We start from the raw sequence: 20,806 nt of genomic DNA, 5'->3' as shown, positions 1-20,806 counted from the left end.
TACCAGGACTTTCCTGGGTCTTGCACCTGAATGATCCATTGTTCTTTTCCCATTAATTTCCTGATAAAACTTTGAAACTTTCTGCCCCTCTGAGTTAATAAAAGTTAGTCATAAATGACTTTCTATCATAAGTTTCAGGTATGAAATTAGCATCCACTTCTATATATTCTCACATTCCTAAATTGCTCCAGGGGTACTTGCTTAAGTTAATCCTAAGCTCTTTTAGCTATCTCTGAGTAGTCAAAATTCACGTGTCTTCAGTGCATAGATTCCTTAAGTGTGTTAAACTTCTTTCAGTTTTGTTTTTTTTTTTTTTAGCAGTTTTTATAATTGACTTTGTTCTACCCAAAACTTTTTCCTCTCAAGTAAGCAACTAGACCCTCATTTTTGGCCACACAGAAAAATAGGTTTACCTGTTGCTGAAATTCAGGGTCTCTGTTTAAATCAGAAAAGTGCATTGTAGCCCATGAGACAGGTGGCCAGAATAAATCAGAAGCTTGGAGCAATTCAGTGCAGTCTCGTTTATCTGTGGAGCTAAGTGATTCTATTGCTAATCGCAGGAGAATCCAGGGATCACTGTGGACTCAGGGGAACTGGAGTGGGTTTTGTTTTTAAGATAAGACTCATATATAGAGTTTTCATAGGAAAGTAGTTGGAAATGAATGCAGAGTCCCTTCAGGTTTTCAGAAGAAAAGTTGTTGTTTAAACATTAGTGTCCATCATGTTTGAGAGGTCCCAGCCTGTGAGGTACTTTGCATTTCAAGTTCAGTGAGATAGTAGTTTCAGAGCACAGGATTATGAATTGGCTAGTCGTCCTTATCAAGCAAGATGTATTCACTGTCCCTCTCCTGACTGGGGAAAGCCAGACTCTCAGAGACCCTCAGTGTTTGGGAGTGACAGGTGTGGGGTGGGGGCTTAAGGTGCAAGTGGACTCCAAAGGTGAAAGTGGACCCCAAAGCCCCATGACAGAGGAGTCAGAATTGAGAGGGCCAACACAGGAGAAGGATGAAGGCCGGGACTAGGCGTTGGACTGGCCTTAGGCACAGTGTGGACACTCAGGGCCTCTTAGGAAGCCCCTCTGCCAGCCTGTGCAGGCACGTTGGACAGAGATTCACAGGCTGGAATAGCAGAGGCAAAGGCCAACTCTGAGATGGCTCAGCCATTCTTAACCTCGGAAAAGTTCGGACATATTTTCCTCTGGGGCCATTTCTGTGTGTGGGTGGCAGCTCCTTCACTTTGGCGTAGGATCTGCCATTCACAGACATCTCCGTTTATCCTACCTTGTGTTCAGAACGACATCACCACTTTCACCCTCAACGTTTAAAAGAAGAGTTTTAATTCAGCTGACATGGTGTGACTCTGGTGGTTTTGGTGGTTAAGCATTGGTCAACTTGGGAAAAACGAAACCATTTCCCCACATTGAATTGCACAGATGTTTTTATACTCCTCTTCCGGATTGTCTATTCAGGTTCTCTGATGGACCCTAGTGGAAATGACCACATGTTTGTTTGATGTAAGCATGGGATTATCTGCAAGGAAGCCTCTATCTGGGGAGGTTACCCTTGGGTTTAGAGTGTTGTTTTCAAACCATTAATGATAGAAAGGAAAAGTACTTTCAAAAGCTTGGAATTTCAAAGTGTAGTCTCACATTTGTTCTCTGCTCCAACAGATTTTGAGAAAGTAATAGTATAATAAGGACAAAATGACCTTGGCTAGAGTGACCAAAGTTGGAAGCAGCTCATGCATGTCAACATTTCTGGAACATTAAACACTTGGAAATAACTTATGGGGATGGCTCCTTTAGAGATTTGCTTTTAGTTCAGTTCAGTTGCTCAGTTGTGTCCAACTCTGTGACCCCATGGACTGCAGCACGCCAGGCTTCCCTGTCCATTACCAACTCCCAGAGCTTGCTCAGACTCATGTCCATCGAGTTGGTGATGCCATCCAACTATCTCATCCTCTGTTATCCCCTTCTCTTCCCACCTTCAATCTTTCCCAGCATCAGGGCCTTTTCCACATCAGGTGGCCAAAGTATTGGCGCTTCAGCTTCAGCATCAGTCCTTCCAATGAATATTCAGGACTGATTTCCTTTAGGATTGACTGTTTGATCTCCTTGCAGTCCAAGGGACTCTCAAGAGTCTTCTCCAACGCCATACTCCAAAATCATCAATTCTTCATCACTCAGCTTTCTTTATAGTCCAAATCTTAAATCCATACATGACTACTGGACAAACCATAGCTTTGACTATATGGACCTTTGTTGGCAAAGTAATGGCTCTGTTTTTTAATATGCTGTCTAGGTTGGTCATAGCTTTTCTTCCAAGGAGCAATTGTCTTTTAATTTCCTGGGTGTAGTCACCATCTGCAGTGATTTTGGAGCCCAGGAAAATAAAGTCTGTCACTATTCCCATTGTTTCCCCATCTATTTGCCATGAAGTGATGGGACCAGATGCTTTAATGCAGAATAATTCTTGGATTTTTTTTTCGAAGAATTGGTTATGATCCATGTAAAGTAGTTCTTGCATTCTTTAACTTAATTTTTATTTCTTTCAGAGATGTTGGGATGGAATATTAAGATGTCACCTGGCCAGAGAACTGGGCAATGATAGAATGCTATCCTGAGTGTCTTTGTATAGGGTCTCTAAGGGAGATGACAGGCAGGCAAGGCACAGAAACCTTGCTCTTAGCCCCACCTCCTCTACGAAGTCCTCCTGCTGCTCGAGAAACAGAACTGACTGCAAGAAACAGAGTTGACTGTGGCTTTCCCTGTATATTTACCTCTGTGCTGAAACTTCACTCTTGGATCTTAACCCCTTCATGAAGGGGTGCCATCTCTTCCTTGCACGGAAATGGAAGCCATCTAGCCTGAGGGGCATGGCAGGGGATACAGCAAGGGGCTGTGCATTTGGCCCAGGAGGTCTGAAGCAGAGCTGACCTAAGCCACAGGTGGTGGTGGTTCTTGTTCAGTCGTAGGTCGTGTCCAACTCTTTGCAACTCCATGGACTGCAGCATGCCAGGCTTCCCTGTCCTTCTGTCTCCCAGAGTTTGCTCAGACTCATGTCCGTTGAGTCAGTGATGCCATCCCACCATCTCATCCTCTGCTGCCCCTTTCTCCTCTTGCCCTGTCTTTTCCAGCATCAGGGTCTTTTCCAGTGAGTCAGTTCTTTGCACCAGTTGGCCAGTGTACTGAAGCTTCAGCTTCAGCATCAGTCCTTCCAATGAATTTTCAGGGTTGATTTCTTTTAGGATTGACTGGTTTGATCTGCTTGCAGTCCAAGGGACTCTCAAGAGTCTTTTCCAGCACCACAATTGGAAAGCATCAATTCATTGGCTCTCAGCCTTCTTTATGGTCCAACTCTCACATCCTTATATGACTACTGGAAAAATCATAGCTTTGACTATATGGACCTTTGTCAGCAAAGTGATGTCTCTCCTTTTTAATATGTTGTCTAGGTTTCTCTTGAGTGTATCTCTGTCTGGAGTCTGAGTGAAAAGGAGAGGAAACCCCCTCCCAAGACAACTACAAAAGGCATGTCTAGGCCACTCCCAGGGGCTCTGGCCTCTGCCTCCACTGTATCGTCCTCAGCCTTCTTGGAGCAGAGGGAGGTGGACGAGAGTCATACCCATGTGCCTGCCGATGGTGGTCCCCACCTCACTCTGGAGAACGTAACCCTGGCAGTGTCCTGGGACTTCCTTCCCTCTTTTTGGAGGTAGGGGGTTTTTCTCTTGACTGGGGAGAAGGAAAGTGGAGACTTAGGGAATGTCACCTTCCTTCCCTTCCCTTCCCTTCACCACCTCCTTAGATGTATTCCTTCACTTTAGGAAAGCATGTCCTGTGTGAGGTCGTTCACAGCGCTCTGCCCGTGTTAACAGTCTTATCCTTGGTTCCCGTGGGTCAGGCGAGGGGACAGGGGCTCCCTCCTTGGCCCCTGCAGTGGTTGTGCAAATGCCAATCTACACTCCCCTTCCTTCCAAGAAACTCTATTTCCTAACTCCCTCTGTGAAAAATTCCGGATAGCACGGAAACAAATATGTCAAAACCTATCTGGTATGTGGGAAGATGTAACACAGAAGGTTTGGCAACTTGAAGTCTGACATCAGGGCATAGGACCCTACAGACTTTACCAACGAGTCATCAGGGACCTGGAAACTTTTCTCAGGCTTCAAACTGTGTCAACTCTGTACCCTTGACACCATTTTTCTCATTGATTCTACTCATTCACTGATACCTGTGGCATTATGTTATCGTGATTCTTTTTCTGTTATGTTGGCACCTTTGCCTCCATTTCTTCTATAAATCCCTTTCCTGTCTAGGGTCTACTCGCCCTTCAGTCTTAGACTCTGGGCCTTGTGTGTCCTTGGGAACTTTCCCACCCTCTCCAGTCATCTTCCACCTCTGTTTTCCAGTCTGACTGCTACCCGGTTTCTATGTGTTCATTTCCAGCTACCTTTGGACTCTGGCATCTGGACGTTATCTCAAAACTCAGTATATCTTGAAAACTAACTTATTATTCCTAGAAAACTTGCTTGCTCACTGCTTCCAGTGAGAGTCTGGTTTTTCTCTTTCTGGGGCTTTTTCGCCACACCTTACTGCTGCCACAGAGTCACAAATCACACTTGGTAAGTGATGTTTCTGCCTCCTCCTTGTTCCCCACCCCACCAGCACTTGGTCATGGCCAAGTTGCAAAGGCCTCCTCTTTGACTCTCTGGTCTCAGTTCCCCTCTGGCTGCTCCCAGAGGCTCCACGGTATTTATAAAAGTCCATGGACCTCAAGAGTTATAATATATGCAGGTCCAGATCACTTGGGGACTTTGGCTTACTTGGTGACCTTGAACTGGTGACTTAAATGCCATGAGGTTTTGTTTTCCCTTATACAAAGTGGAGATAACAGCATATGGATAATGAGCTCTCCTGGAGCTGTTAGAGAATTCATATGAAATATGACATGTAAAAAGCCAAGTAAAGGTCCAGGCAGAAAGCAGGTGTTCAGTAAATACTGCTCTCATCCCAGTGGAGACCACACCCTCGGCTTCACTTCACTTCCTCCACCCCGCCCAGTCTATCCCAGTCAATTTTATGTTTAGCTGTTTTAATCTAGAGCCTGTTACACAAAGTGAAGCAAGTCAGAAAGAGAAAAACAAATATTGTGTATTAGCTGAAACTCCAATACTTTGGCCACCTCATGGGAAGAGTTGACTCATTGGAAAAGACCCTGATGCTGGAAGGGATTGAGGGCAGGAGGAGAAGGGGACGACTGAAGATGAGATGGCTGGATGGCATCACCGACTCAATGGGCATGAGTTTGAGTAAACTCCAGGGGTTGGTGATGGACAGGGAGGCCTGGCGTGCTGCGATTCATGGGGTCGCAAAGAGTTGGACACGACTGAGCGACTGAACTGAATTGACTGATGTGTGCTTTGCGCTCGGTCGTGTCTGACCCTTTGCAGCCTAGTGGTCTATAGCCCTTAAGGTTCCTCTGTCCATGGAGATTCTCCAGGCAAGAATACTAGGGTGGATTGCCAGGCCCTCCTCCAGGGATCTTCCCAACCCAGCGATTGAACGCAAGTCTCCCTCATTGCAGGTGGCTTCTTTACCATCTGAGCCGCCAGGGAGGGAAGCCCATGCACATATATGGATCTAGAAAAGTGGTACTGATGAACCTATTTGTGGGGTAGGAATAGAAACACAGATGTGGAGAATGGACTTGTGGACGTAGCAGGGGAAAGAGAGGGTGGGTGAATTAAGAGAGTAGCTTTGATGTATATATCCACCACCATGTGCAAAAGACAGCTAGTGGGAAGCTGATATGTAGCACAGGCGCTCAGGCCAGTGCTCTGTGAGGACCTGGAAGGGTGGGATGAGGGTGGGTGGAAGGGAGGCTGAAGACGGAAGGGCTACGTGTATGCTTAAAGCTGATGAGCATTGTTGGACAGCGGAAACCAAAACAGGCAATTATCCTCCAATTAAAAATAGATTTTAAAAAAGTTCAGGTATGGTTTATATACAGTGAAACAAACAGATCTTATATTTATACCTTATATATTATATATATGTGCATTTCTGTAACCAACACCTCATTAAAGTACAGGACATTTCTGTCACCTTAGAAAGTTCTGTCCTGCCCCTCCCTCAGAAGCAGCTACTATTCTCTTTTCAATTAATATAGATGAGTTTTTCTTTAAACATGTTCTTACCACTGAGTTTATACACCTCATTTGCTTCTGGTGTCTGTCTGTTGGCCCCATTTGTTTTTTGAGATTCAGCCGTGTTGTGGGATTCAGTGGCTCATTCCTTTTTATTGCTGAGAAGTACTCCATTGTATGAATGGATATTGCTTTGTTTATCTGTTCTCCTGTTGGTGGTCACCTGGGCTATTTCCAACATGGGGCTATTTTGACTACAGGTCTCATGAGTCTTTTTGTGAATATATGTTTTCATTTTACTTGGATAAACCCCTAAGAGTAGAATTGCTAGGTAATATGGTAAAAAAAAAATTATTTTTTAAAAAAACTGTTGACTGTTTTCCATCAGCCATGCCTGTGAGTTCTGGTCACTCTGCATCTGCACTACCATTTGGTGTTGTCAGGTTTATTTTATTTTATTCATTCTAATTATTTCTGTTTGTGTGGTGGTATCTCACTGTGGCTTTCCTTTTCCTTTTCCTGATGGCTAATGGTGTTGAACACTTTTCATGTGCTTTTTGACATTATCTTTTGTAAACTAAGTGTTCAAAGCTATTACCCATTTTAGAAATTGGATATTTCAGTTTTTTATTATTGAGTTTAGGAATTATTTATATGTTCTGGATATAAGTTCTTAGATATGTAATTTATAAATTTTTCTCCTAGTCTTTGGCTTGTCTTTTTCTTAATTCTAGTGATGAAGAACCCCCTCTCCCAACTCAGAAGACAGAAAATGCAGGTTTCATCCCTGGGTTGGGAAGATCCCCTGGAGGAGGCCATGGCAACCCACTCCAGTATTCTTGTGTAGAGAATCTCATGGACAGAGGAGCATGGTAGGCTAAGGTCCATAGCGTTGCAAAGAGTTGGACACAACTGAAGCAACATAGCATGTATTTCTTAATGGTGTCTCTTAATTTGCAAAAGTTTTAATTTTTGATGCAGTGTAATTTATCCACTTTCAAATGATGAGGACTTTTTGAGTCCTGAAAAATCTTGCCTACCTCTTAGTTGTGAAGATCTTCTCTTACATTTTCTTCTAGAACTTTTGTAATTTTAGCTTTTATGTTTAGATTTGAGGTTTGCCTGAAATTAATTTTTTAATATTATATTAAATTAATTTTTAATATTATGCACCTTTTTTTTCTCAAACAGCTGATCAGTTTTTCTATTCTCTTTCATTGAAAATAATTTCATTTTTCTAAAGAATTCCTTTGTTAAAAATCATTTGATCTCATAGATGAGGGTCTGTTTCTCGAATCTGAAATTGGAAATATCTGCGTGAACTCATTATTTTTTTCCCCTGTCTGAAAGGTGTATACTTATCTCTATCCACTTAATCAGTGACCCAGTAGCAATGAGTTTTTCTTGTGCTCAGATCATGGTCTCTGAATACCCTTCTCGTTAAAAGAAACCGGGACTCCTGCCCAGTCTTAGGCAGTAATTCATAAGGTGAAATTGGGACATATTATCTTAGCGGAAGGTAAGACACTTTAAAGGGCCCTCTCTCAGTGACCAAAGATGGAACAAGTTGAGCATAAAAGAATAATGATTGAAATCAATTAATATTCATAAGATATGTTATTTAAAAATTTATTATATTCACAATGATGCTCCATAGTGAACTGATTAGTAACTTCAGTAATCTCTAGCCAGTTTGGTCACATTTAGGACCTCCAGACACTCCAAAATCACTTCTGGAAACAGGCAGATGACAACAAAGAAACATTTATCAACCATCTACCTTGCCCTGCCTTTACAAACCACATTTTATGATATCCAGATCAGTTGACAAAGGTTCTTTACAGGAGAAAACCAGCTCAAAAAATACAGAAGGGCTGATAGAATTTGAAAATTCTGTATTGCCATGTCTAATGAAATAATGGGACTGGACATTGGACATTAGTAGATAATGTTTGATGGGGAAATTTATACTGGATGAGTTGGGCTAACTATCCCTGAACCCGTAGGTCAATTTAACATCATTAAGGGTGGAACAGACAGACAGTATATCCCTCCAGATAGAATGCTACAGGGAATACAGAGTGCCCAGCTCCAAGTATTATTGCCAAAATAATCAAACCTGAAGTAAATCTAGTCTCTGGGTCTAATTACCAGTTTACAGGAAATGCATGGTTATAGGAGCAGCACTACAAGAACATCTATGGGAAAAATATCCTCATTTCTCCAACAGATAAATGGCGTGAAAAATTGAAGGTGGGGAAAGGACTGTTAGAGGTTGAAGGAGACTTAAGACAATGGCAAACTGTTGATAATTACTGAAGAGGGTGATAAGGATTCATTTTTCTAAAATTTCCCCTGGCTTTCTTCGTTTTCATAATAGTTTAAACAAGAAAAATGTGTGTTTTCATCTTCAGTGAAAGTTCTGTGAAGAGCACTGACAGATAGGCCTCTTACATCATATTAATGGGCTTCGCTGGCATTGTCACGGTTGTGAAGAAATATTTAGGTCATATTTCATGTCTAATCTCATATGGGCACCTTCCACGACAGGCGGTGACTTCTGTGTTTATAGTCAGAGCTTGGTGTTTGCTGTCTTTGTTCCTTCACACAACAAGCTGGAGAGTCCAGCCCAGGAGGGATTCGATTGCATGCTCTATTTGCACTCCTTCCTTGCAGACTGAATGAAGCTCAGGAAAAGCACAATTGTTCCTCATCTGTTTAGTCTGAGTCAAGCAGCACGCTGCTGGGTATCCAGTGGTCAGTGCCTCCTTCTGACGGGCTGTGTCCTCCTCTGCTGTTCACGTAGCTGGGTCCCCTGCTCCTCCGACCACCAGCATGCTGTGTCACAGAGTGATCGTGAACTCCACAAAGGAAGACACCTTCTCCGGCAGCATGTGTCTACCAAATACGACTCTCTTAAAAGACCTTTGTATTTTGTATTTTGAGTACTCCCAATTAACAAACAACGGTGTGATCATTTCACGTGAACAATGAAGGGACTCAGCCATACATACACAAGTATCTGTTCTCCCCCAAACCCCGCTCCCATCCAGGCCGCCACAGAACATGGGGCAGAGCTCCCTGCTCTACACTGTAGGTCCTCCTTGGTTATCCATTTTAAATATAGGAGGATGTACGTGTCCATCCCAAACTCCCAGACTATCCCTTCCCCCCCAGTCTTTCCCCCTGGTAACCTCTTTTTAAAGCCCTTCTGCTCTACCTGCAGCTCACAAACGCCAAGAGCTGATTCACAGCATGCCCTTGAGGGATGCCTTGTAACTCACAGGAGAATGCCTGCCAGTGTGATGCACACGTCTTACCAGTTGCTGTTCTTTACCATATGCTGTTGATGACTTGTACTATCAAATCTTGTCTTTCAGTCGAGAAATTTTGCTCTTAATTCATTAGCATATTCCTTTCCCTTCAAATATATTTATTTTCAACTTCGTGACTGTGCCAATTTTCAGCACAAGGAGTACAACCTTGATTGATGCCCTGTAATTTTGGTTTCTCTCTGCCTTTAGTGACAGAATTAATTGCTTTGTAGTCTAATTACTTTGCACTTGTCTAGGAAAAACAGATCGGTTTACTGGAAATGACAATGTGCAGTGTTTGGGAAAGATAGCAGAGCTTGGATGGCTGTGCTGGGCAGTTTCCATCTAGTTGATCATCTGGGAACTAGGGACAAATGGATTGCAGGTCCAATAAATAAATGGATTGCAGGTCCAGCTTATAACACATGTCATATTTCCTTACCCTGTTTTTTCCCCAGTTTGCTTGTGTAGAATAGTTACATTGGAAGATTCACTTTTCCTAGAACATTCAGACGATGATGATCTCTTCAGACTGAAGGACCCCCCACCATTTCGATTTATGACATTTCATGTTGTCTTTTCATCACTTTTGCATCTGAATCATTTGGGGAATTCAAAGTGTAATTTTACATAACAAAAACAATACGAAACATCAGCTTAAATGTATTTGTTGTAACAAGTACATCAAACTAAAAGTTGAAGACCAACCACACTGTAAATATGAGGTTTGCAGAAACAAAATGATTGAACCTGGCAATTTCTCAATTTCACATTGCTTGAAATCATTATGTTACATTTCATAATTTTGAGAATGCATGTGAAAAAAAGCACTTCATTGCTTGATCTTCTTGAGGTGACCCAGTTACTTGTCAATCCTAATAGATCCTTGGATTTGTTGCAGGAAGGGGGACCCCTTCCAGGGCCCAAAACTGGGCTCTTGTCTAACACTTGGAAATGAATTGTCCGAGGAGACACATGTGCTGACAAAGCAAGAGATTTTATTGGGAAAGGGCGCCCGGGTGGAGAGCAGGAGGGCCAGGGAACCCAGGAGATCAGCTCTGTCACTTGGCTTGCAGTCTCGGGTTTTATGGTGATGGGATTAGTTTCTGAGTTGTCTTTAGCCAATCATTCTGACTCAGAGTCCTTCCTGGTGGTGCACGCCTTGTTCAGCCAAGATGGATGCCAGAGAGAAGGATTCTGGGAGGCGGTCGGACAGGTGGTGTCTCCTTTTGACCTTTCCCGAACTCTTTTGGTTGGTGGTGGCTTATTAGTTCCCTGTTCCTTATCAGGACCTCCTGTCCTAAAACAACTCATGCAAATGGTTCCTATGGTGCCTGGCCAGGGTGGGCGGTTTCAATCAGCGTGCTTCCCCTAACAGATTCACCTGTGGTCTCTGGACCATCACATGAAGAACTGTGCCTTTAAACAGAACCTGGGGACAGGGTGTTCACACCCAACACATTTTCTTCCAGTGTCAGCGACTCTTCTGTCCCTGTGAAACCTGTCCATGTAGGATGGTGTTTTTCAAAGTGCAATTTGGGGAACCCTCCCATCAGAATCAACCTGGGGTGCTTTTTAGCAAGTATATACCTAGGCCTCAACCCCAGGCTCCTAAGCAGTCTTTCTGGGAGTGAGGGGTGGGGACCTGCGTTTTCAAAACCTTTCCCAAGTGTGTCTAGTACGGATATAGTTGAAGGACTGTTCAGAGTTTATGGAATGTAGAATACATGTGCCTGTTCTATTGGCTTCACGTGACACTTTATTCTTATGTTTTATGATGACAGTTTTACCCTTCTCCTATTTTACCCTCAGGACTGGTCCGTCACGTCTGTAACCTGTTCACTGAGACTGCCACACTGTGTTTGGATGTGGACAACAAAAACAACAACGAGACTGCAGCCGCCCTGCTGTTCTCCCTGTTAGACATTCTGCATGGCATGCTGACCTACACTTCCGGAGTCGTGCGGCTGGCTCTGCAGGTAGAGGGCCCCTCCTCCCGCCTTTCCAACAATCCTACACCACGCCCCACATTCTCATCATTCTCTTTTCTCTCATCTCCCTCTAATGTGTCTTTCAGTTTGAAAAAGAGCATATGATTCGATAGTCATCTTTGGGTGACCAGTGTCAGACAGCTAATCTGAATATGAAAAGAAAGCAGGAGGGGTCAAAGACAAGACTTAGTCAGCACTTATTAGGGAACTGCCAGCAACTCAAGAGGTCATTTGCATTGTGGGGTTGGCCATGCATTATGCAGTCTTTGCTGTCTGGAGATGGTGCTCCCGCCACCTCCAGCAGTATGAGTTAGCTAGTGAGGAGTAGTGGATTGAGTTATCAGGCATGAACACACATGCACATACATGTAATATGAATATATATGCATAGACACACACACACACATGTGTGCATGCATATACCTTGCACTTGCTTTCCCTTATGGTCGATAATGTGAAATTGCAAGATGCTTTTGAGAACTGGAGGTGTGTATTTAGTGGCCATGGAAAAAGTCAGGTTGCCCCAGACTGTAACCTGGCATTGTGGTCTGAGACAGGAAGGGCATATGAGTTCATCAAGTACTTTCTGGGCCAAGTGTTAGCTCTCACCACATGCCTGTCTCCTTTCATGTTTTCTCTAACCAACTGAGTTAGCTGATCCTTAGATCACATGATAGCACACGGCCAACAGGAATTCACTGATACATTTGGAGTCCCAGCTAAGTCACAAGTGCTGTGTATCACTGGTAGAATACTGGCCTGGATAGATGGAGAAGCTAAGGTTGGAAGCAGACCGTTCTGATACCTTGCCAAGAGTCATAGTAGCAAGAGCCAAGAATGAGTCCCTCAACCCTGGTTTAGTCTCTCTTGTTCATCATTATGATAAATGGCATCTTTTATCCACAGTGAAGCTGGTGAAGTATTTGGCTTGTTTCGTGTGGCTTAATAAATAATTCCAAGAGCCCCTCAGCAAAGATGATAGTTAGTCAATAAGTTTTAACCCAAACTTGTAAAGCCAGTAGATGAAAGTGGCCTTTGAACTACCTGCTTGTTTTTATTTGCTCATCTGTAAATGAACAGTAAAGCTTGGCTAAGTACTCATGGAATCCTGAATTATGGATTCTCTTAGATTTCCCTCTTTTTTCTAATAAGTATCTCATCAGAGAGCATCATTTCTTGTTTCAATTTCCACAGTGGTAGCTTTATGTAATTCTTTAAGGTGTAGATGTTTCTCAGAGGATACTTTGATGGTATCAATCTATAAGAGATTGTGTGTTGTGGATAAAAAGGATCAGACGAAAAATTTCTTTTAATTCTAAAACAATAGAAATTGCTTATTTCAAGTCATTAGGTAGATATTAAAGGGTGTTTAAAACTCCTTAATACAAATTATTTTCTAATTTTCTTTTTTCAATTTGATAGTGTACCAATACATCACTTTTTTCTTTCTTTCTTTTTTTTTTTTTTTTTAAGCACCAGTCTGTTTTACTGCTGTCATTGTTCTAAATCTTTCCCTTAATATCTGCCACATATTGCTTTTGATCTTGATGACCGACTTGGATCTCCATGATACCTGGTATCAGTCTGAAAGCGGTAGACTCTTTGAGATTGAATTAGGGAAAGAATTGGGTAAAGAAATGGAGTGGGCATCAAAGACAGACACATCCTCCTGCAATACTGAGCTGTAGGTTCTTTTGAAGCATAAGTCACCTCTTCCATCTGTAAACATGCTCCACACTTGGGATTCTTCTGCATTCAAAACCCGTTTCTACTCTTAACACTAACCTCTTAAAACTAGAACTTGACTGTTGCCAGTGTCTAAAATGATAATACTGTTTAGATTTTGAGGCACCTGTCTCTTTTTCAGGGAGGAGGAGGATATGACACAGGCATGTGTACCAAGGAGATGAGGAGTTGGGGAGGGAGGTGTCAGAATGTCTCTTAGGAGCCCAGACTCTGCCCCCAACTTGCCTTGAGGAGTACTGTGCCAAAGATACAGAAGCAGACACAAATATGTGTGCCCAGCTCACTGGGGTAGGGGGGCCCCATGGACTTTGCAGGTGGGAATACCTTGGATTCAGATCCCAGCCACAACACTTTCACCTGTGAGATGCTGGGCATCTTATTTCACCTGTCTGAGTGTCAGTTTCCTCATCTGTAAAGCAGACATGATGCCAACTACCCAGCAAGGGACTTAAATGAGAGAATACAAGATATGTAAATATAAAGGACATATTTATTGCCAGGAAAAATATCAATAACCTCAGATACGCAGATGACACCACCCTTATGGCAGAAAGCGAAGAAGAACTAAAGAGACTCTTAATGAAAGTGAAAGAAGAGAGTAAAAATGTTATTTTAAAACTCAACATTCAAAAAGCTAAGATCATGGCATCCAGTCCCCTCACTTCATGGCAAATAGACAGGGAAACAATGGTAACCAGTGAGAGACTTTATTTTCTTGGGCTCCAAAATCACTGCAGATGGTGACTGCAACCATGAAATAAAAGACAATTGCTCCTTGGAAGAAAAGCTATGACCAACCTAGACAGCATATTAAAAAGCAGAGATGTTACTTTGCTGACAAAGATCTGTGGAGTCAAAGCTATGGTTTTTCCAATAGTCATGTATGGATGTGAGAGTTGGACTATAAAGAAAGCTGAGTGCCGTAGAATTGATGCTTTTGAACTATGGTGTTGGAGAAGACTCTTGAGAGTCCCTTGGACTGCAAGGAGATCCAACCAGTCCATCCTAAAGGAAATCAGTCCTGAATATTCATTGGAAGGACTGATGCTGAAGCTGAAACTCCAATACTTTGGCCACCTGATGCGAAGAACTGACTCATTGGAAAAGACCCTGATGCTGGGAAAGACTGAACGCAGGAAGAGAAGGGGACAACAGAGGATGAGATGGTTGGATGGCATCACCACCTCGATGGACATGAGTTTGAGCAGGCTCCGGGAGTTGGTGACGGACAGGGAAGCCTGGTGTGCTGCAGTCCATGGGGTCACAAAGAGTCAGACACGACTGAGCGGCTGAACTGAGCTGAAAGTACATATACTTGGCCCAGGGAAAGTAAGCCATGATTGGTCACTGTGTTATTAATAGAAATAAAAGGGAAGGCAGTCATCTCCCCTTCCTGTTTACAGAGGGTTCCTGGGGGCAGTGATGTTCTCTTGTCTATGTCCCAGCACTAGGGAAGGCACTCAGTATGTCTTTATGGAGTAAACCAGCTCCTAGCAGGCTTGTGAGGTATTAATGTATGGTTTTATTTCGCATTTGTGAGCCTGGCCCAGGGCTTGGCCCCTGTGATCTTGGCACAAGGATCAAGAGAGGAAGGTTGTTGAGTGTCGGGGAGCTTCATTTTGGTAAGACCATCAGCATGCAGATAGTGGAGCAAATCATCACCTTGAACCGCATCCAGGGTCCTGCAGAGTGAACGGCGGGGCAGGGTGCTCACAAGTTTGGGGGTCAAGGAAGGAACATAATCAGTATCAAAATCCAAGTCACCCGACTTCCCAGTCTGGCCCTTGTCTGTCATTTCTGGAATAACGGGAGAAACTTCACGCATTACTCGAGAGGAGGGTGGTTAAACTGCTTTCCATTAGTAGATGTGTCAGTGTTGCCCAAGGACTGAAATGTGGCCCCCAGGTTCCTCCTTCATTTCACACTCATGTGAAGGCTGTTGGGATTTCAGTATCTCTCTCTCTTTAAGAAAGTCATTTTTATTTATTTTTATCCATTCTGTGCAGCTTGTGGAATCTTAGTTTCCAGACCAGGAATCAAATCCGTGCCCTCTGCATTGGAAGCATGGAGTCTTAACTGGATCACCAGGGAAGTCCCTGTATTTCAGTATCTCTTGAGGTTACCGGTTCGACTCCTCCACGGCTTTCTCCCTGCGATTTTCCCCATGAGCTCGCCCCTTTCTGGATGTTGTTCAGTCACTAAGTCGTGTACAGCTCTTTGCAACCACATGAACTGCAGCACACCAGGTTTCTCTGTCCTTCTTTATCTCTTGGAATTTGCTCAAACTCATGTCTATTGAGTCAGTGATGCCATCCAACCATCTCATTCTCTGTCACCCCCTTCTCCTCCTGTCCTCAATCCTTCCCAGCATCAGGGTCTTTTCCAGTGAGTCACCTCTTTGCATTAGGTGGCCGAAGTGTTGGAACTTCAGCATCAGTCCTTCCAATGAATATTTAGGGTTCATTTCCTTTAGAATTAACTGGTTTGATATCTTTGCTGTCCAAGGGAGTCTCAAGAGTCTTCTCCAGCACCACAATTCAAAAGCTTCATTTCTTCAGTGCTCTGCCTTCTTTATGGTCCAACTCTCATATTCGCGCATGACTACTGGAAAAACCCATTGCTTTGACTATATGAATTTTTGTTGGCAAAGTGATGTCTCTCCTTTTTAATACGCTGTCTAGGTTTGTCATAGCTTTTCTTCCAAGGACCAAGCATCTTTTAATTCTATGGCTGCAGTCACTGTGGTGATTTTGAAAACTCATGAGATTTGTCACTGCTTCTACTTTTCCCCCATCTATTTGTCAAGAAATGGTGGGACTGGATGCCATGATCTCAGCTTTGTTAGAGTTGAGTTTTAAGCCAGCTTTTCACTCTCCTCTTTCACCCTCATCAAGAGGCTCTTTAGTTCCTCTTTGCGTTCTGCCATTAGAGTGGTATCATCTGCATATCTGAGGTTGTTAATATTTCTCCCAACATTCTTGATTCCAGCTTAGGATTCCTTTAGCCCGACATTTTGCATGTTGTATTCTGCATAAAAGTTAAATAAGCAGAGTGACTATATTATACAGCATTGATGTACTTCTTTCCCAATTTTGAACCAGTCCATTGTTCCATGTCTAGTTCTACTTGGTACTTCTTGTCCTGCATACACTTGTGTCCTGGAGATAGGTAAGGTGGTCTGGTAAATTCCCACCTCTTTCAGAATTTTCCACAGATTGTTGTGAGCCACCCAGCCGAAGGCTTTAGTATAGTCAGTGAACGAGAGGTAGATGTCTGTTTTTAAAATTCCCTTGCCTTTTCTTCTTTGGAGAAATGTCTGTTTAGTTCTCTGGCCCATTTTTTTATTGGGTCATTTATTTTTCTGGAATTGTATATTTTTGAGTTTTTCTGTGATCTAGCGTATGTTGGCAGTTTGGTCTCTGGTTCCTCTTCCTTTTCTAAATCCAACTTGTACATCTGGGAGTTCTTGGTTCACATACTATTGAAGCCTACCTTGGAGAATTTTGAGCATTACTTTGCTAGCATGTGAGATGAGTGCAATTGTGTGGTAGTTTGAACATTCTTTGGCATTGCCCTTCTTTGGGATTAAAATGAAAACTGACCTTTTCCAGTCCTGTGGCCACTGCTGAGTTTTCCAAATTTGCTGACATATTGAGTGTAGCACTTTAACAGCATCATCTTTTAGGATTTGAAATAGCCCAGCTGAAATTCTGTCACCTCCACTAGCTTTGTTCACAATTATGCTTCCTAAGGCTGACTTGTCTTCACGTTCCAGAATGTCTGGCTCTCGGTGAATGACCACCCCATCGTGGTTATCCGGGTCATTAAAACCTTTTTTGTACAGTTCTTTGTATTCTTGCCACCTCTTCTGTCTCATGGTTGAATGCAAGTGAGATTCGTCTGTTGTAGCCCATGGTCCTCAGCATGTCTCTCCCTCCCTTTGAAGACTGATGATATCTCTTTGTCTCATCACAAGATTGTTTTCTTGGCAGGACTGTCCAGGCCTGCAATGATCAGCCCCAGGGTGGTTTTCCAGCCTCGTATGCCATGCCTTTGTGATTCCTGTTCCTGTACCAAACAGCCACCTTGGCATTTTCCGTGGGGCGCCTGCACCTTATCACTCCAGGCCTTCCCTCACCAGATGCCAGCTCCTGAAGCACCTGCTGTGCATGTCCTTCCCTGTAGACCTCATGCCACCATCCAACGATGAAGTCCTATCACCTTTCCCCAGTCCCACCTCAGCTTTATTTCCATGTCCACTGTAGCAGTTTCCACATTCTGCCTTTCGTGCCATGGAAAGCTTACCATTGTTTTTTTTTTTTTTTTTTAAATTATAGTTAATTTACAATATTGTGTTAATTTCTGCTGTATAGCAGTGTCTCAGTTATACACATCCCTTTACTTTGCAGTTTTTCACTAGATACTGAATATAGTTCCCAGTGCTATACACTAGGACCTTGTTGTTTATCCATTCTGTATGTCATAGTTTGCATCTGCTGATCCCATACTCCCCATCCATAACCACTCCCATCCTCTGCCATGGCAACCGCCAGTCTGTTCTCTGTGTCCGTGATTCTGTTTCTGTTTCATAGATAGGTTCATCTGTGTTGTAGTTTAGATTTCAAATATAAATGATATCATGTGGTATTTATCTTTCTTTTTGTGACTTACTTCACTCAGTATGATAATCTCTAGATCTATTTGTGTTGCTGCAAATGGCCATTTTTATGGCTGAGTATGGCAGAAAATGAAGAGGAACTAAAAAGCCTCTTGTTGAAAGTGAAAGAGGAGAGTGAAAAGGTTGGCTTAAAGCTAAACATTCAGAAAACTAAGATTATGGCATCTGGTCCCATCACTTCATGGCAGATAGATGGGGAAACAGTGGAAACAGTGTCAGACTTTATTTTTGGGGCTCCAAAATCACTGCAGATGGTGACTGCAGCCATGAAATTAAAAGACGCTTACTCCTTGGAAGGAAAGTTATGACCAACCTAGATAGCATATTAAAAAGCAGAGATATTACTTTGTCAATGAAGGTCCGTCTAGTCAAGGCTATGATTTTTCCAGTGGTCATGTATGGATGTGAGAGTTGGACTGTGAAGAAAGCTGAGAGCTGAAAAATCGATGCTTTTGAACTGTGGTGTTGGAGGACACTCTTGAGAGTCCCTTGGACTGCAAGGAGATCCAGCCAGTCCACCCTAAAGGAGATCAGTCCTGGGTGTTCATTGGAAGGACTGATGTTGAAGCTGAAACGCCAATACTTTGGCCACCTCATGCGAAGAGTTGACTCATTGGAAAAGACCCTGGTGCTTGGAGGGATTGGGGGCAGGAGGAGAAGGGGATGACAGAGGATGAGATGGCTGGATGGCATCACCGACTCGATGGACATGAGTTTGAATAACCTCTGGGAGTTGGTGATGGACAGGGAGGTCTGGCGTGCTGTGATTGATGGGGTTGCAAAGAGTCGGACACGACTGAGCAGCTGAACTGAACTCAGTATTCCATTGTGTATATGTACCACGTCTTCTTTAACCATTCATCTGTTGCTGGTCACTTAGGTTGCTTCCATGTCTTGGCTGTTGTAAACAGTGCTGCTCTGAACATAGGGATGTCTGGGTATATGTCTAGGAATGGGATTGCTGGATTATGTGGCAACTCTATTTTTAGTTTTCTGAAGAACCTCCGTACTGTTTACCACGGTAAAGCCTGCCATTCTTTTAAGGAAATTGTGAGGCTCTACAGCCTGGGACTGAGTTGTATCATCTGTGCATGGCAAGCATGTGAGTGATGGTGTTTGGGAAGCACACTGAGGATTGACTTGAATTGGTCTGGCCACACCACTGCTGGTTATACTTTAATTAAGCTTACTTAGGACATCAGACAGCAATTGCCTGAAGAACTGACTGTCCCTTATTCTCTACAAGACACCTTGTTGTGGCTCAGATGTTCAGTTGTGTCTGACTCTTTGCAACACCATGGACTGTAGCCCAGCAAGCTCCTCTGTCCCTGAAATTCTCCAGGTAAGAACACTGGAGTGGGTTGCCATTTTCTCTTCCCGACCCAGGGGTCGAACCCATGTCTCTTACATCTCCTGCATTGACAGATGGGTTCTTACCTGCCCCCTGTGTGCCAGACTCATGTAGTAATGTTAGATGTAATAGGTTTATATCCTCCCTGGCCTTTTTTAATGCCAAGAAGTTAGCTGAATCCCTTCATCTCATTGAAGGTAATGCTATTAATATATTCCATTTAATATTACATATGGCTCACAAGTTGTCATTCCCACATTTTACATGTTTACAGCCTAGAGATCTCATTTGAGATCTATTCTTAATATATCCAGTAGCTTCCTAAACGGGACCACAGGAATGCCCCATGGTCCCCTCAAACTCAGCATGTCCAGAGAAGAGCTCAGAGCAGAGCTCAGCATCCCCCTCCCACACCATCCTCCTGCTCGCAAGCCCCACCACTCTCTTCCTGCCACGCAGACTAGAAACCTGGGAGTTATTCTTAAAATTTCCCTTTTCCATATTCCTCCTCCAGTCCTTCACCAAATCCAGTAGATTGTACCTCAAGCCCTACTGGTAGCACCTGGCTAGTCTGCCGTCTCCTCTTGTTCAGGCTGTGACAGCCTGGGGGACCAAGAAGCCAGGATGGCCAGGAGTGGGGCCGGTTGCCACCCAGCAGTGCCTGGAGCGGTGAGTTGTGGCCAGGGGCCAGGGGGACCGCAGGCAAAGGCAGAGCCCTACACAGAGAGGCCAGCAGCGACATCGTGGTAGAGGCGGGGTGCCTCTTGCTGTTAACTGAGCCCTCTGGGTGTCCCTGGTAGCTCAGCAGGTGAAGAATCCGCCTGCAGTGCAGGTTTGGTTCCTCGGTCAAGGAGATCCGCTGGAGAATGGATCGGCTACCCACTCCAGTATTCTTGGGCTTCCCTTGTGGCTCAGCAGGTGAAGAATCCACCTGCAATGCAGGAGACCTGGGTTCGATCCCTGGGTTGGGAAGATCTCCTGGAGAAGGGAAAGGCTACCCCCTCCAGTATTCTGGCCTGGAGAATTCCATGGACTGTGGAGAATTCCGCAGTCCATGGCGTCACAAAGAGTTGGACATGACTGAGCAACTTACACTTCTGGGGATTTCCCTGGTAGTCCAGTGGCTAAGACTTTGCACTCCCAATGCAGAGGGCCTGGATTCGATCCCTAGTCAGGGAAGTAGATTCCACATTCCAGAACCAGGCATTCACATGCTGCAACTAAAGGTCCCACATGGCACAACTAAGACCCAGCATAGCCAAATATATAAATAAATATTAAAAAGAGAGAAAAAAGATCCCTCTGTAACATGCACACATAACGCCATGGATCTGGGAACCAAAAGGCTGACTGAGGGTGTGTGCTGTCAGGGAGCTCGAGAGACCCTGAGGGAGGCTAGCTGGGCCTCGAGGCTTGTTGCTCAGCTCCCTGCATGTGATACACGTCGCACACAAAGCTGCTGCCGTGGACCTGTACCTTGGGAGGAGAGTTGAATTGCAAGTGTGTCCCAGATGTGCACGTCCCTCTGTGTAAAGCTGTAGCAATCCCTTTCTGGAACCCTCGGCTTCTCTGCAGGGAGTTG

General features: G+C 43.9%; 1 protein-coding gene and 1 non-coding gene across 5 annotated transcripts in view; both read left to right on the top strand.

The window, feature by feature from the left end:
- Window positions 1–20,806, top strand: part of ULK4 (unc-51 like kinase 4) — a 524,814-nt gene that overhangs the window by 345,174 nt on the left and 158,834 nt on the right. For all 4 annotated transcript variants that reach the window (XM_061127855.1, XM_061127853.1, XM_061127854.1 and 1 more), the window contains one exon: window positions 11,271–11,437. In XM_061127855.1, coding sequence (XP_060983838.1) covers window positions 11,271–11,437 — 167 coding nt within the window. The remainder of the gene's footprint in view (window positions 1–11,270; window positions 11,438–20,806) is intronic.
- On the top strand, window positions 20,331–20,403 carry TRNAG-CCC (transfer RNA glycine (anticodon CCC)). Its single transcript has one exon. It is a non-coding gene; the product is annotated as a tRNA-Gly (tRNA).

The sequence above is a fragment of the Dama dama genome, chromosome 24, assembly GCF_033118175.1.
Source record: "Dama dama isolate Ldn47 chromosome 24, ASM3311817v1, whole genome shotgun sequence".
NCBI lineage: Eukaryota > Metazoa > Chordata > Mammalia > Artiodactyla > Cervidae > Dama > Dama dama.
This window is presented reverse-complemented; position numbering and strand designations above follow the sequence as displayed.